Raw genomic sequence first — 15,206 nt, 5'->3', positions numbered from 1 at the left:
ATCCTTGCCAGCATTTGTTGTTTCAGGTTTTTTGTTTGTTTGTTTGTTTGTTTGCTTTTAATATGGGCCATTCTCACCGGTAAGTGTCTCATTGTGGTTTTGATTTTTTTTTTTTTTTTGCAATAAATTTTTAAGCCCACAAAATGCTCAAGATGCTTATATTTCTTTCAGAATAAATTGGATCATGGTGAGAGTTGCTTGTCTTCTGCACCTCCTTGTGATATTGCAGGACTTCTTAAACAGTTTTTTAGGGAATTGCCAGAGCCTCTTCTCCCAGCTGATTTACATGAAGCACTTTTCAAAGCACAGCAGTTAGGTACAGAGGAAAAGAATAAAGCTACGTTACTGATCTCCTGTCTTATTACTGACCACGCAATTGATGTATTAAGATATTTCTTTAACTTTCTCAGGAATGTTTCTCTTAGGTAAGTAGCGATTAAGCCTTGGGAAATGATAGCTTCATCGTCATCTAGCTAGATTTACCCTTCTAGGTAGTAAAATTTCATTTAGAACAGGAATTTTTCTAAAATATATTTATTTCCTTACTATGAGATGGACACTGTATAATTTAGGAGACAGTACCAAATAATTTATTTTTTTTGATGTCTTAGAGTCATCATTTTGAATTCCTTAGTGACTATTTACATGATTTTTTATTCACTGAATAGCTTTATATTACTGTGTTTTAAGAGTATTTTTGTTTTGCTATTTAAATTTATCCTCCTCTCTGCTGTCAGTAAGCCTGCTTGTTGTAGTTATACTTGCTGCCTTCTAATAATTTGAAGACGTGTATGTTTGTTTGAAAATTAGATAAACTCATTCTATGTATGTGGAAAACCAAAGTGTAAACTGTATAATTAACATAATCTTTATGATACATATTTAAACACAGAGGTGGTGTATTTCTAGATTGTCTTACTGTATTTAAATCGTCATGTAGATGGATGACCGTTAACTGTATTTTGACTTGGGTGTTATTGATAAACCAAGAGATCTTTAAAATGCTCTTAATCTATTATTTTAATTATGTTTTTATCTTTGACACCATCTGAAAAAACCTTTTTTCCATTTAAGATCTAGTGAGAATAAGATGGATAGCAGCAATCTTGCAGTTATATTTGCACCAAACCTCCTTCAAACAAGTGAAGTACATGAAAAGATGTCTGCTAACACAGAAAAAAAGCTACGATTACAGGCTGCAGTAGTACAGACTCTTATTGATTATGCATCAGATATTGGTAAGATACAGTTGCATTAAGTAACAGGATTGTTAAAATGAACTTTCAAGTGAACTCTGAAAATAACTTAGAAAGTTAGCAAATGCTGTTTGAATATTTTGAGGGGCAGTAGAGAACAAACCTTGATTGTCAGCATTTTATTTAGGCCATGTTCCAGATTTTATCCTGGAAAAGATACCGGCTATGTTGGGTATTGATGGTCTCTGTACTACTCCATCACTGGAAGGCCTTGAAGAAGGTGAATGTGAAACTCCTGGTGACTGTAAGAGAAAGCAAAGACAGAGTGTAGGAGGTAAGTGGCTTTCTCGTTGTATGGAGAAAAACAACCTTTGGTCTACAGGAACATAGAGAATATTTGAACACAGAGAAGCATATGGACTATGGGGTCTGTCTTTTGTGTGCTTAACAGCATAATTGGGAAGATAGAACATCCGAATGTGAAAAGTGAAAATGATGATGCAATCTAATTTTTTTTTTTTTAAGATTTATTTTTTATTTATTTTTACAAGCACTGGGTACAGTCAGAAGTGCGGGAGGGTGAGAGAATTTGCCAGAGCGGGGAACAAAACAGGCAGACCAACGAAATACAATACTGAGGGGAGCAGTGAGCGCGTCAGGAGAGGTCTGCGCGCCACATCTAATATTTAAATACTGTCTTTAAGAGAAACTTAAAATGTGTCCAAAGGAGAAGAGTTCCCTGGGTTGTAATGATCAGGGAGTCCTCAAAGAAGAGGTCGCTGAAACTTATTGAAGCATGGATAGAAAGCAGAGGAACTGGATGTATGGTCAGAGTATTTGTATACTATTCTACATGAGAAGGATACCGTGAAGAAATATTTGTGTAGGGCAAAGAACTCTGTGTCTGTAAATAGACCAGCATGACTTGAATCAAGGATTTATTATGAGGGTTAGGATAATATGGTGAGCTCTTTCAGGCTAAAGAATTAGAAGGTAAGCTGGGTATTGGAAAGCCATTAAAGGTTTTATGGGTAGAGGCATAATATGATTAAAACATTTTAGAAAATTATCTGGCTTGCAAGAATTGAAAGTGGGAGGTAAGAGAGACAAGTCAGATGTGTGGCAATAATCCAAATGTGAGATCATTTTATAAAATAGTAAAATAAACTAGTTAGTAGTATTAATCAAATAATGAAGCAAATAAACCAAGGAAGAATCAAAAACACCCAAAAGTCCATTGTAGAATGAGGCATAAGACTTCTTATTGCCCTGGGCCTCCCCTGATGGCTCAGCGGTTGAGCACTGGGTTGCGAGGCTGTCCACAGCCTCTGCAGCACCAGTTCGATCCCCAGTGAAGGTCCCACACACACACACAAAGACTTCTTATTGCCCTGATGTAGATATGAAGACCATTCCTCTTCCTGTTGCCTTAGGAAATTTCTTAATATTTTTGAGCATCAGAAACAACTATACTTACTGTCTCATTCCTGTTTAAATCTTTTGGCTTATATTGCCTTCTTGATTTTTTTTTTTTTTTGGAGGGGGACCTCCTTTGTAGATTCCCCTTATGCTTTTTGTGTTCATTTTCTGGAATTACTATCACAACGTACCACAAATGGGGTAACGAAAACAACAGGTTTATTGTCTCACAGTTCTGGAGGTTAGAAGTCTGAAACCAGGGTGTTGCCTGGGCTATGCTTCCTCTAAAACCTGTGGAGGAGATGGAGGAGACTTTTTTTTTTTTTTTTTTTTTTTTGCCTCTTCTAAATTCTGGGGAAAGCTGTCAATTCTTGGTTTGACTTGCTGGATTACTCCAGTCTCTGCCTCTGTTGTCACGTGGTATCCTCCTGGGTGTCTCTACCCAGATCTCCCTCTTACAGTGATGCCAATCACATTGGATTAGGACTTACCCTGATGACCTCATCTTTATTTGAGTACATCTGCAAAATCCCTAATTCTAAATATGCCATAGACTCATAAACTTGTTAATACATACAGATCTTTCTCAAATCATGTTTTTATCCTTTTCACTTTATGATTTCAATTAGTTAAATAGGTGAACACTGGATCTCTGTTATCTCCTATTCAATGTTCCACTTTAAGAGTCTTAACCTCAATTGACTGAACTAGCACAAAACCTCACTTCTACTTTAGTAATGGTCTGTGAGGCAGACATCTTTGCTTCTGCTTTTCCTTGATGCTTTTTTTTTTTAAAGAATTATTTATACAAGAACTGGGGTACAGGCCAGAGGCACAGGAGGAGGCGACAGGAGAGGTCTGCCGCGCCATGTGGGTATCTCCCTGGCTGGCTGGGACTCAAACCCGTGTTGCGAGGCTGCAGACAGTTTCATAGCACTGCGCTCAACCCACTGCGCCACTAGAGAGGCCCTCCTTGATGCTTTAAACATGGTGTTTTCAAGTGATCATTGTTACCCTTTCTTTAGACTGATGTGCTTAATTCCTTTTTCTGTCGATGAAATTTCTGTTCTGTTCTATTGATCACCACTTTCTAATCATTGAATCTTTAAACCATGGCTTCCTAACTCTTGCTTTATCACCTAGAGTCAGAGTTTTTAGGTTCTATAGGATTCTGTCTGAAGTGTTTGTTGCATCTTTACTGTAAAAAATCTCCTTTTGGTTTTTTGTGCCTCCTCCTATAATCTTCTCTGCTATTGCTATGAAGTCTGGCATTTTTAATGTGTAACTAATAATATAGCACGTATACACATACCCTTCAGAAACTTATTGATAAATTTACTATTTATAACTGACATTTAAGGTCTTTCATAGGATTGCTTTTAAATACTTTTCTATTGTTTCTTTTTTTGAAAGATTTATTTATTTATGCATACAAGAGCTGGGGTACAGGCCAGAGGTGTGGGGGTTTAGAGGACCCACCAGAGACAGAGTGGGGAGCAGGACAGGTGGATCTACTGAAATACACTGTTGAGGGGAGCAGCGGGCAAGACAGGAGAGGACTGCTGCGCCGTGTGGGTAGCTCCCTGGCCAGAGATTGAACTCGTGCTGCAGTGGCTGCTAATAGTTTCATAGTGCTGGGACTTAACCCCTTGCACCACCAGGGAGGCCTTCATTTCTCTTTCTTATGTCTCTTTTTCCTCGCCCTCACTAACTTGGTGTATCTGTCCAGGTACCACCAAGGTTGACTTTATTAGCCATTGTCTGCCAGGTAGAACATTGGCTCTTTATTGAGTATTCCTTAGTTTGTTTATTTCATTTGAGGATTTCTCAGTGATATATAATTGGGCTATGCTGAACTTCAGTTGAAATAATTTTGAGTGATATTCAATGACTTATTGATAAACATATTTAAAGAGCTTTTGTGTTTCATTGAGACTGAAAACTAGGGGCATATTTTTGCATAAAAATGTTCCTGTTCAAGTTAAAATTTCCTAACAACTAAGTCCAGTACATTCTTAAAGCTTATATGAATCATTTTCTTTGGCCACATGACTATTTCCTTCCAGAGATTTTTTTTTTTCTCTCCTTGTCTTTTTATAATCTTGTGCTTTCTTTGTTGTTTACCTCTAGCCATTTGTCCATTTTTATTTTCTTTTCCTGATCCCCTCTTAAATGTTCATTCTTCCATACTTGACCTCCTGTTTACACTTTACCTTCTTCTGAAATGATCTCATTCACTATTATTTTTCTAAAACTACCATTTTTGGCTGGTGATTCCCAAATCTACTTTTCCAGCCCTGATCTTTCCACAAAAGGATTCCAATCCATTTCAGTGTCTTGCAGACATGTCTAACTCTTCCTAGCTTATTTTCCTTTGGTGACACTATTATCTCCTCAGTTATCAAAATCAGAATCCCTATCTATTCTTTCCTCCATCCTATATCAAGGCTTGTCAGTTTGATTCTTAGATATGTAGTGCCTGGATTGGCCACTGAGCAGGTTTCTATCATCTAAGCAGACTGGGGTAAAGGAGATTCCTGGAGCCCTCGGTGGGTTTTCCAGGCTTTTATTGACCTTTTACATGTAGTGCAGCAACCAGGTACATGGCAGGCAGGGGTTCCGGGGGGCCTCCAAGTCCCCAGCAAGTCTTCACTCTGGGCTTCTCTCCTATTCCTTCTCCCGGTCTCTCTCCTGCCTTTTTCTTCTGCCTCTGTTTCTCTCCAGGAATATCTCAGTAGTGAGCCATGGCCCACAGAAGTAAACAAACCAGCTTACAACAATGTAACAACTGCAGATGCACCATCAGGCAGGGCAATCCTAATGGGAGGGCAGAAAAATCTGAAAACCATTTACCCTATGGATACTTTCATTTCCACCTCCATTTCCATGCCCCCTGTCTCAGTTCAGAACTTCACTTCTTTTCTAATTCCCCCGCACTTAAAGTTTCAACTTAAATTTCACTTCCTCTCTGATTCCCAAATTTATCATATTTGTACTTTAGACTGTATCGCTTAGTCATTTTTATTTATTTCCTTTATATATTTAATATTTGTTTCCAACACTAAAATAAGTTTCACAAAGGAAAAGACCCATGTCTGTTTTGGTCATTGTTGTATCTCCAGTGCTAGCACTGAGCTTGACATATAGTAGGTACAAAATAAATAAGTAAAAGTAAGTTTGTTGAATGACTGAATAATATATTTGTAAGAACCCTTTCTGTAGTTTGCATGCCTCCTTAAATCTTTCACACTGCTACCAAAGTAATTTTTCTAAATTGCGGATCTGATCATTTTCCTCCCTTTGCCTTTGGAGAAGTTTAAGTTCTTCAAAATGACACACAGGTTCTGTTCTTCCTAATACACTAGACATCTCTTATTGTATCCACTGCTCACTATTTGCACTAGGAATATCAAATTAGTGGTTTCTAATACAGGTAAGTCCTTTTCTTATGCCTTCGTATACACTATACACCTTGCATAGCTTTTTTACCTTGTCCAAGCATTAACTCCATACTTAATCAATGCCTGTTAAACCTGTCCACATGAATTGTTGGTGAGAAAGAGATAAACATTAAGTTATAATCTATTATATCACTATATATGCTTTGTATTTCAGATTTTGTTAGTGGAGCATTGAATAAACTTATATCTAACAGAACACCCTCTATTACACCTCAGCAGGAAAGAATCAGTAAGTATTATGTTTATTAAAAGGAAAATATATTAGGCAAAAAAGTTATTAAAACAACATACCTAATTTTGGTTTCTGTTTTTGGTGGAGATAGTGCACTAGAATACTATGTTGTGACATTGCCAGTTATAATGGCAATAATGACTGAAAACTGTAGATAAGAGGTTTTTTGGTCTGTTCTATCTTTAATATAAATCATGCTTTCCTGTTCCTTGTAAGTTTGGTGCTATTGAACATATGAAAACAGCTCAATCTCTTTTTTTCTGTTGTATAACCAGAAGCTTATTAATATGCATTCCAATTTTTTATCTTCGATTTGCTTATGGCTGAAATTATCCAGCCCAATAATAGACAATGTGATCGTTTGTTTTATTTTCCAGGTTGAAAAAATTAATTGGTTAATAGTTATGTAAAAAGCAAAAAATAATCTTTAGATCAGCTTCCTTTCAAACTCTTGACTATAATTTTCTTCCCTGTGTTAATATTCTTAAATGTGAGTTATGTACATCTTTTAGTCTATTTGGCTTAATATAGTAGTATTTGTTAAGAATTTTGCCTCATAATTTGTTGTATTACATGTAATAATGTAAACTATATCCTGTTCTTTGCTCAGCTGTAGCTAAAATCTTTATAGCAAGAAATTACATAAAGCTTTTATATTTTCAACTCTGTGGGAGAGACAACCAAATGGGTTTTTTGTTTTTTTTTTTTTTCCCCAGCCCAGGTATCTGTATCACCAGTGATTCTTACACCAAATGCTAAGCGTAAACTGCCAGTAGAGTCTTCTCATGGTTTCTCAAGTAAGAAAAGGAAACCCATCAAGCACAATTTCAACTTTGAATTATTGCCAAGTAATCTCTTCAGTAGCAATTCTACTCCAGTATCAGGTAGCAAACAGACTTTATGTAATTGGGTTGTAAACATTAACATGCGTGGGCAAAGTGTTACTTTTTTTTTTTTTTTTTTTATAGAGGCATGTTTATTTATTTATTTATTTGTTTGTTTGTTTGTTTTGTTTATACATGCACTGGGTACAGTCAGAAGCACAGGAGGGTGAGAGAATTCACCAGAGCCAGAGCGGAGAACAGAGCAGGCAGAAGGACCGAAGTACACTGCTGAGGGGAGCAGCGGGTGGCAGGAGAGGTCTGCACACCATGTGGGACCCTCCTCCGGTGGCCGGGGAGCAGCCGGGGATTGAACCGGTGCCGCTGAGGCTGCGGGCAGCTTCGCAACCCAGCGCTCAACCGCTGCGCCACCGGGGAGGCCCACTTTTTGTAAATACTGTAGAAGCCAGAGCTTTATTCTGTGCTTTTATCAAGTCTCTGAAATTTTTTTTTTTATTTGTTTATTTATTTTTATACATGCACTGGCTACAGTCAGAAGCGCGGGAGGGTGAGAGGATTCACCAGAGCCAGAGCAGGGAGCAGAGCAGGCAGAAGGACCGAAGTACACTGCTGAGGGGAGCAGCGGGCGGCAGGAGAGGTCTGCGCGCCATGTGGGACCCTCCTCCGGTGGCCAGGGAGCAGCCGGGGATCGAACCGGCGCCGCAGGGGCCGCGGGCAGCTTCGCAACCCAGCGTTCAACCGCTGCGCCACTGGGAAGGCCCAAGTCTCTGAAATTTTATTAAGTTTCCTAACTTTGAAAAAAGATAGTGGTTTAGTATAACATGTGTATGTGTATGACAGCCATGCCTATCTGAAGTTATGAGAAATAACTCAGAGTTTGGGTTTCTATTGATAGTACTAGTGCTAAGGTTTTATATGATTGGATATTCTGAATTCTGGTTTCTTCTAATCTATAGCCATGGCTATTGCTATCTTCTTTTGAGTTGACGTCAGAAGTTTTATCATCTTGAATCTAGAGTGGATTTAGTAGACCCGGGGATGTTACATTGGAGTAACTATTGTGGGTTGTAGTTGGAAGAGAAGGGTATCTTTAAAGTTTTATCCTCAAGTAGCTTTTATGAAAAACTTTGTTTATACTATCCTCATGGCATGGTCTCCAAAACCTTACCAGCCCCATTATTTCCTTCCAAATGAACAAGTTCCTAATGTGCCTGGCTGGAGCCTTCAGAGAATAATATAATCATGTTGATTTAAATACCAGATTTTTGTTAGTGTGATCTTACATTGAGTTGGCTCCTATTGGCTCATAATAACCTTATGGTCAACCCAAAATGAATAAAACCCTGGCTAATCCCAGCATGCCCCATCTTACTATTTAATGAAAATGTGAGTGCTCTGTAATCCCTTTAGATTTTTATTGGTTTCAGGCAATGTGAAGAGTTTCCTTTTGAATTTGTTAGCTGGGTTTATGAGAGCTTATTCCCAAAAGCCTCTCTTTGGTTTCTGTTAAAAGATTGATGCTTCCCTTGATTTTTTTTTTTTAATTGAAACATTGAACAGAATAGCAATTTGTTCTCTTGATCATTCATAGGATCATCACGTGTGATTCTTCACACGTGATGACTCTGTTCATTAAAAGGAACTGTTTTCAGGTTTCCATATTAAGAGACTGAAGACTTCAACGCCTATAAATTAGCAAGTTCAGCATAATAGTATTTTAGTCACCATTCTTCTTTGAAGCTACTTTCTCAGCCACAATTCAATAAATTCCATCTGCAAAATTGAAAATGGCTTGGTTTCTGTTTGGATTATCATAGATAATGTTGCTTTTTTAAAATGTAAACATAATTTTAATCTATAACTTGTAAAGTACCTACTGATAAGTATTTTCTTATTTGTGTGATCACTTTATGTTCTATATATGCTCGCTATTCCTCTTTGTGACCACTGCACATTTTCAAGGTGACTAGATTGCAGCTATAGAATAAAGCTGCCTTTGTTACATTAAATACATTATTTTGACCTCCAAAATTTTCTTCAGCCAAATGCATCTTTTTTTCCTACATGAATTCTTTATCAGTATTAATAAGTTGGGAGGGTTCTTAATGATTGTATGTATCCTGGGCACGATTCAAATATAAGTCAAATATATGTGGAACCTTTGTAACTATTTTACTTTTCCCTTCATTTTTATTATAGTCAGTGTCATGATAGTGTGTTAAATAACTTAAAACAAATGAGTCATAACCATCAGTTGTTAGCATGGAGCCATGGAACATGGCAGAAGCTAAGTGGATAGGTATGTGTTATAATTAGTTTTGCTTGTTTGCCAGAAATATTGGGCAAATTATACTCTAGAGCCAGGTGGACAGCAGTTAGTGGCACTGGATTTTCCAACTTTAGAAAGTGTTTCGATGCTTTATTTTTGTTAATTGCATTTTAATACTACATACCAGGTACTGTTCTGGACCATTTATATACACTACAGTAATTCATCACAAAAGTTCATTTTCAGAACCTAAAGCCTTTTTATTAAGTGGTGGGACAACCTTGAGTCTGTCTGTCAAAAGCTTGTTCTTTCTCCAGTCTGCAGCAGTGCTCTTGTAGTACTAAGAGTTTAAAGCAAACTAAAAATAATGTTTAATCTGAGTTTTACTTGTCAACTAAAGAACAAGCTATCAATGCTTTCATTTTTAAGTTGAGTGGGAATATTTTGCCCCAGAAGTTTCTAGCCCGAAATGTGATTTTGGTTTAGTTTAGGCTAGAAATTGAGACTTTCAGTCTAACTGCTATTAATATCTTGAACTTTGAAAAGAAAATATGTGTGGCATATTACATGTGGTTATTTTTATAGTTCACCTTGATACAAGCTCAGAAGGGTCATCTCAGAGCTCACTCTCTCCTATAGTCATCGGTGGAAACCATTTGATCAGTACAGGTGTGCTAAGGCGAAGTAAAAGGATTGCAAATAAAAAAGTTTGCAGGTAATTTATGCAGGACACTTTTTGTTTTTGTTGGATAAATATTTGGTTCACATATATGGTTGATAAAATATTTTGTCTTTTTACTGAAAATATTTGAATCATAATTGTTAAAGATACCCTCCCCCTTTATGATCTATGCTATTCAGACTTTAGTTTCCAGAGAAAGATTTTTTGTGTTCACTTTGCTTAAAATCCTACTTAACATGGATAATGTGTAATTTTGAAATTTCCTGTTAATTTACAAAGCTAGTCTAATGATTTCGTCACTAACTTTGTGACAAATAGGAAAAATTAATTTTATGTGCAAATAACAATATATTCATATGTCATATCTTCACGTTAATCTATTTTTAGAAAATCATTATTCTGTCTAGTTGCTAGTAATATGATTTTCCCTGGATGTTCTCAAAATTTTCATTTTTCAACATTTTCTCTAGTTTTTCTGTTATAAATTGACATTTTTAATTCCATTCTTTTTAGGGTAGAATCAGGAAAAACAGGCTGCTTTTCTCCCAAAGTCAGTCGTAAAGAAAAGGTTCGAAGATCTCTTCGTTTGAAATTTAGTTTGGGGAGAAGTAGCAAAGATGTAAGTGTCTTTCACCATTTCATTGATATTACATTGGCATAAAGCTATAGACTTACTGCTAAAAGACCTTCTCAGTCTCCCTTCCCCACCAACACTGTCTTCTTTTATTTTTTTGTCCTATTCTCTTTATACCAGAACCTTGAGTTGATATCTACAGTTCTTCCATTTTTATTTTACTTATTTCAATTCAGTGTGACTTTGATCCCCCAAGTCTAATGCAACTACTCTCATCAAGATCACCCATAAAATTCAGTGTTGCTCAAACCAGGAGACAAGTATCAATCCTTGTTTGTCTTGACCTGCCAGCGGCTTTTGACATCGCTAATCACATGCTCCTCTTTGGAATACTTGCTCTCCTTGCTTCAAGAACTCTGCATTCTCATGATTTTCTTCCTCCTTTTCTGGTTTCTTTTTTAATTCTTTTGCATCAGAGTGCCCAGAACTTTGTCCTTATAAAGGGTGGAGGTCCTTGTACTTCTCTCTTCTCTCTATTCACACAAGGTGGCCCTTGGCTTTAAATGTTAAATATTTATTTAAGACTTCCACGTTTATATCTCCAGCCCACGCTGCTCTCCTGAACATCTTGATTATCTCTTAACATCTTCTAACTTGACTTCTCCACTTGGATGTTAACCTAATGGATAGCTCCAAGTAACCTGCCACAAATAGAGCTCCCAAGGTGCATTTCTTTGCTGTTGCTGCTTCTCCACTTCTCACCTCTCACAATCACCATTCTACCTGTGATCTTCACCATCTCGTTTTTCCACGTAAACCATGCAGGCATTCTTCACTTATCACTTTCTGTCACATGCCCTGTCTAAACCATTAGGAGGTCTTGTCTCACTCTGTGTTCAGAGTATGTCCAGACTGACCAATTCTCAATGGAACTGCCTTTCCAACCATCTCTAAGCTCTGTGATCTTAAACCTGGGTTACTATAATGAGCGTTCCCTGATAGTTCTGCCTTGCTGCACTGCTGCAGCTAAATTTTCATAACCAATTAAGTCATGGTGCTTCTCTGCTCAGAACCCTCACGTGATTTCTCATTTTACTCTGTGAAAAGGCTAGAGTTCCTCCATTGACCCTACAGTATTCCCTATGGGCCACATCTACTTTTGCCTCCTTGCTGTTTGTCAAATGTGCCTCTCTCTGAATGTTCTTTCCCCTTTTACCTTACAGTTCTCACCCTATTTTTCTTTAGTCACAGGACATCTTCTGATCACTCTTTTTAAAATACACCTCCAGTGTCTCCCTGGTGGCACAAGGGGTTAAGTCTCGGCACTATCAAGCTATATGGCAGCCACTGTGGCCTGAGTTCTAGCCCTAGCCAGGGAGCTACCCACATGGCGCAGCAGACCTCCCCTGTCTCGCCCACTAGACCCGCCTGTTTTGCTCCCCACTCTGTCTCTGGTGAATCCTCTCAACGCCTACACCCCAGTTCTTGTATGCATTAAAAAAAAATTATACCTCCACCCCTTACAGTTCCTTGATTATTCTTACCCTACTTCATTTTTGTCCATGATACTTTTTACCTTATATATTGTATATTATGCAATGTGATTCACTGTTTATCTTGTTTTGGTCTGAATCTTCCCATCTAGAATATAAATTTCATGAGGGTAAGGGGTGTTTAGTTTTGTTTTTCCTTTTTACTACCATAAATAGGCCCTGGCACAGAATCATCACACACACAAAAAAATGTTTAATGACTATGTGAGACTTTTTATTTTATACCTTTAAATACTCACTAATAGCAAGGTCAAATGCTTACCGTTTTCATTAGCATGCATGCAAATATATTTTTGTTTGCTATAAAATTGTTTCTCAATTTTATATACCATTTTTAATCAGCTGTAGAGGATTTTTTAAAGTATAAAAATTTTACTTTGTCTTAATATTTTTAATTAACTAATTTTATTTCTTAACCAAAACTTTTTCCATTTTTCTTTTCTTTGCAGAATGAGTGTTCTGGTATCAAGAGACATGAAAATGTTGGTCGACGACTTGCAAATCAACAAAATTTAAAAAATAGAATTGAATGTGTAAAAACCGGTCTACTTTTTAGCCCAGATATTGATGAAAGATTAACAAAGAAAGGTACGTTTATATGGTATTGTTAGAACTTTATTTATAAAGCCTACTTTTGGTGCTTTTTTAATGGTAAAATGTGCTAAATAATTTACTGTTCTGGAAATTTAAAATGCATGTTTCTCTAATGTAATTATTTGAATTAGCAATATGTTTTTCTATAAACATTTAGAGGATGCTTATAAATGTAAATATAAAAATGTTTGACATGTTTATTTAAAAAATTAATTCTTTAACAAATCTTTTTATTGAGATTAAGTGCTTAGTATCTTCATTTGCTGTGTGGTTGGATAATATTTCAAAACTGGTTCAAATATAAATACTTAAAGACTGAACTGCTTTCTTTTAGATTCAAAAAAGATCAGTAAGTCTGAGGAAAACTTACTAACTCCAGAGCGACTTGATGGAACAAGTTACCGGATGTCTTGGGCAGGACCTAGTAATTCAAATTTTCAAGAAATAGATGTAAATGAAGCTTCTCCAGTAGAGGCAAATTGTGACACGGAGAACTCTTTGGAGCCTGATAGTATGATTGAAAAGTCGTCTGTTAGTTCATATGATCTCACTCCTAATATATTCAATAAGCATAATAACAACTTAACTGGAGGCTCTCTTAGTGGGGAAGGAAATAACTTGACCACAGAGACTTTGGAGAAAATTCAGAAAGCATTTTCTGAATCTGGAAGTGATCTTCATACATTGATAAATCATAGGGAGTCATCAGTAACTAATGTAGGGCAAGTAAAATTAAATGAAACCTGTTCTATAGAATATAGCCCAGAGAAAAATTTATTTGAAACTAATGATTTGACTGTTATAGAATCAAATGAATGCCATACTAGCACACATGAAAATAGTTTTTCAGAAAGAAATTTATCATTACATCAGACTCAAAAATTGGATGGAGAAACAATTATGAAATGTTACCCAACTCAGATGAATATGGAAAATGACAATAGCATTCATGCAGATAGACCAAAAGATAATTTAAGCAAGCAAGAATGGCCTGTCGATGAACAAATGAAACAGCAGTCCCCAGCAGATAAACTAAATCCTACATTAAAGAAGACTGAGGATATAATTGAAGAGAACTTTCTGCAATGTGCAGCTTCTAGGGAGGATGAGGATGCAGCTAAGACCACTTCTGTGGAGCAGATTACATGTAACAGAACCAACTTGTCAAAACCTAGGCTTGTGAGAATTGTTAAACAGCAGTCATTGATGGAAAGAGGGGATAAAACGGTTTCTGAAAGTTTACGAGTGACAGAGCATGGTAAGGTTTCAGACCATATACAGTGGTTTAACAAGCTTTCTTTAAACGAACCAAATAGGACAAAGGTTAAGTCACCCCTTAAGTTTCAACGTACACCTGTCCGTCAGTCTGTCAGAAGAATTAATTCTTTGTTGGAGTATAACAGACAGCCAGTAAGGCGTAAATTGACAAGTCTCGGTGATGCTGCTTCTCCCCTGGTTAAAGCAGTAAGCTGTGATAGTGCTCTTCCCTCTTGTGTAGAAAGTGCTTCAAAAGATTCCTCCAAGTCAAGTCCTAAAGAACAGAAGACTACGTCATATGAACTGTCAAATGTTGATTCAATTTCAAAATCGAGCATGGACTTGACTTCTAACTCTTTCTCAAAGATGAAGAGACACCCAGACTCCATGAATGCTACTCTTGGGTCTACCAGAGTTTGTAAACAAGAAGTGGTAACGGATGGTCAAATTAAGTTTCCCTTGGATGATCTGACAAATCATGATATATTGAAATCTGTTGTAAATAATAATAGGGGTGTTTGTCCTGGGATAAATCACAAGGTCCTTAGGAAACCATCAGAAAGAGAGAGGATCTGGTATAAAGGCTCTCCAAATAATCCTATTGGAAAAGTTCAACTACTACCAACAAGTAAACCTGTAGACTTGTAGTTGGTAGATATTTTACTTGTTATTAGTGTAAATAGAACTAGCAATTAGTGATATGACTTGGCAGGATAATCTACCTGTTAGTTTGTAGCTCAGGATGATTGTTACATGATTTTTATTTCATAGCACAAGCGATAGAGATTTCTATACTTGAATAAATGACTGCTTTTTGTTAATTGTGGCAGTATTTGAACTTTTAAATTCTATTTAAATTTTATCTCAAAAAACTGAGGTTATACTTTACCTTTTTAAAGGAATTGTTGACTGAGTTTATAGAAATTTATTTTTGAAAATTAAGAATTTATTTTTTAAGTGTGGTAGGAAGAGTGGAATGAGTTTTGCCTATTTGCTATTATTTCTCCTAAATCAGATTAAGTTTCTCCGAGAAATTTCCCGCATGTAATTGGAAGAGATAACCCAGCAAATCTCATTTCTTGAGTTACGTTAATGGTTTTTACCAGAATCCCCAGAAATTAATTTGC

At 36.6% G+C, this 15,206-nt stretch overlaps 1 protein-coding gene across 2 annotated transcripts; it reads left to right on the top strand.

The window, feature by feature from the left end:
• Nucleotides 1-1,074: 1,074 nt before the first annotated feature.
• Nucleotides 1,075-14,727, top strand: ARHGAP11A (Rho GTPase activating protein 11A; the record flags this gene model as incomplete). 2 transcript variants are annotated; one of them, XM_084241244.1, is made up of 8 exons in its annotated part: nt 1,075-1,238; nt 1,384-1,530; nt 6,231-6,305; nt 7,025-7,192; nt 10,005-10,134; nt 10,615-10,720; nt 12,678-12,816; nt 13,157-14,727. In XM_084241244.1, the coding sequence occupies exons 1-8, from the start codon at nt 1,091-1,093 to the stop codon at nt 14,725-14,727; spliced, it is 2,484 nt and encodes an 827-aa protein (XP_084097370.1). In that variant the 5' UTR covers nt 1,075-1,090. The 2 variants fall into 2 exon arrangements, with proteins under 2 accessions (XP_084097370.1, XP_084097369.1); XM_084241243.1 differs by having other exon boundaries at nt 10,615-10,726.
• Nucleotides 14,728-15,206: the final 479 nt, after the last annotated feature.

This window comes from Talpa europaea, assembly GCF_964194135.1.
Source record: "Talpa europaea genome assembly, chromosome: 8".
In the NCBI taxonomy this organism is placed as follows: Eukaryota; Metazoa; Chordata; class Mammalia; order Eulipotyphla; family Talpidae; genus Talpa; species Talpa europaea.
This window is presented reverse-complemented; position numbering and strand designations above follow the sequence as displayed.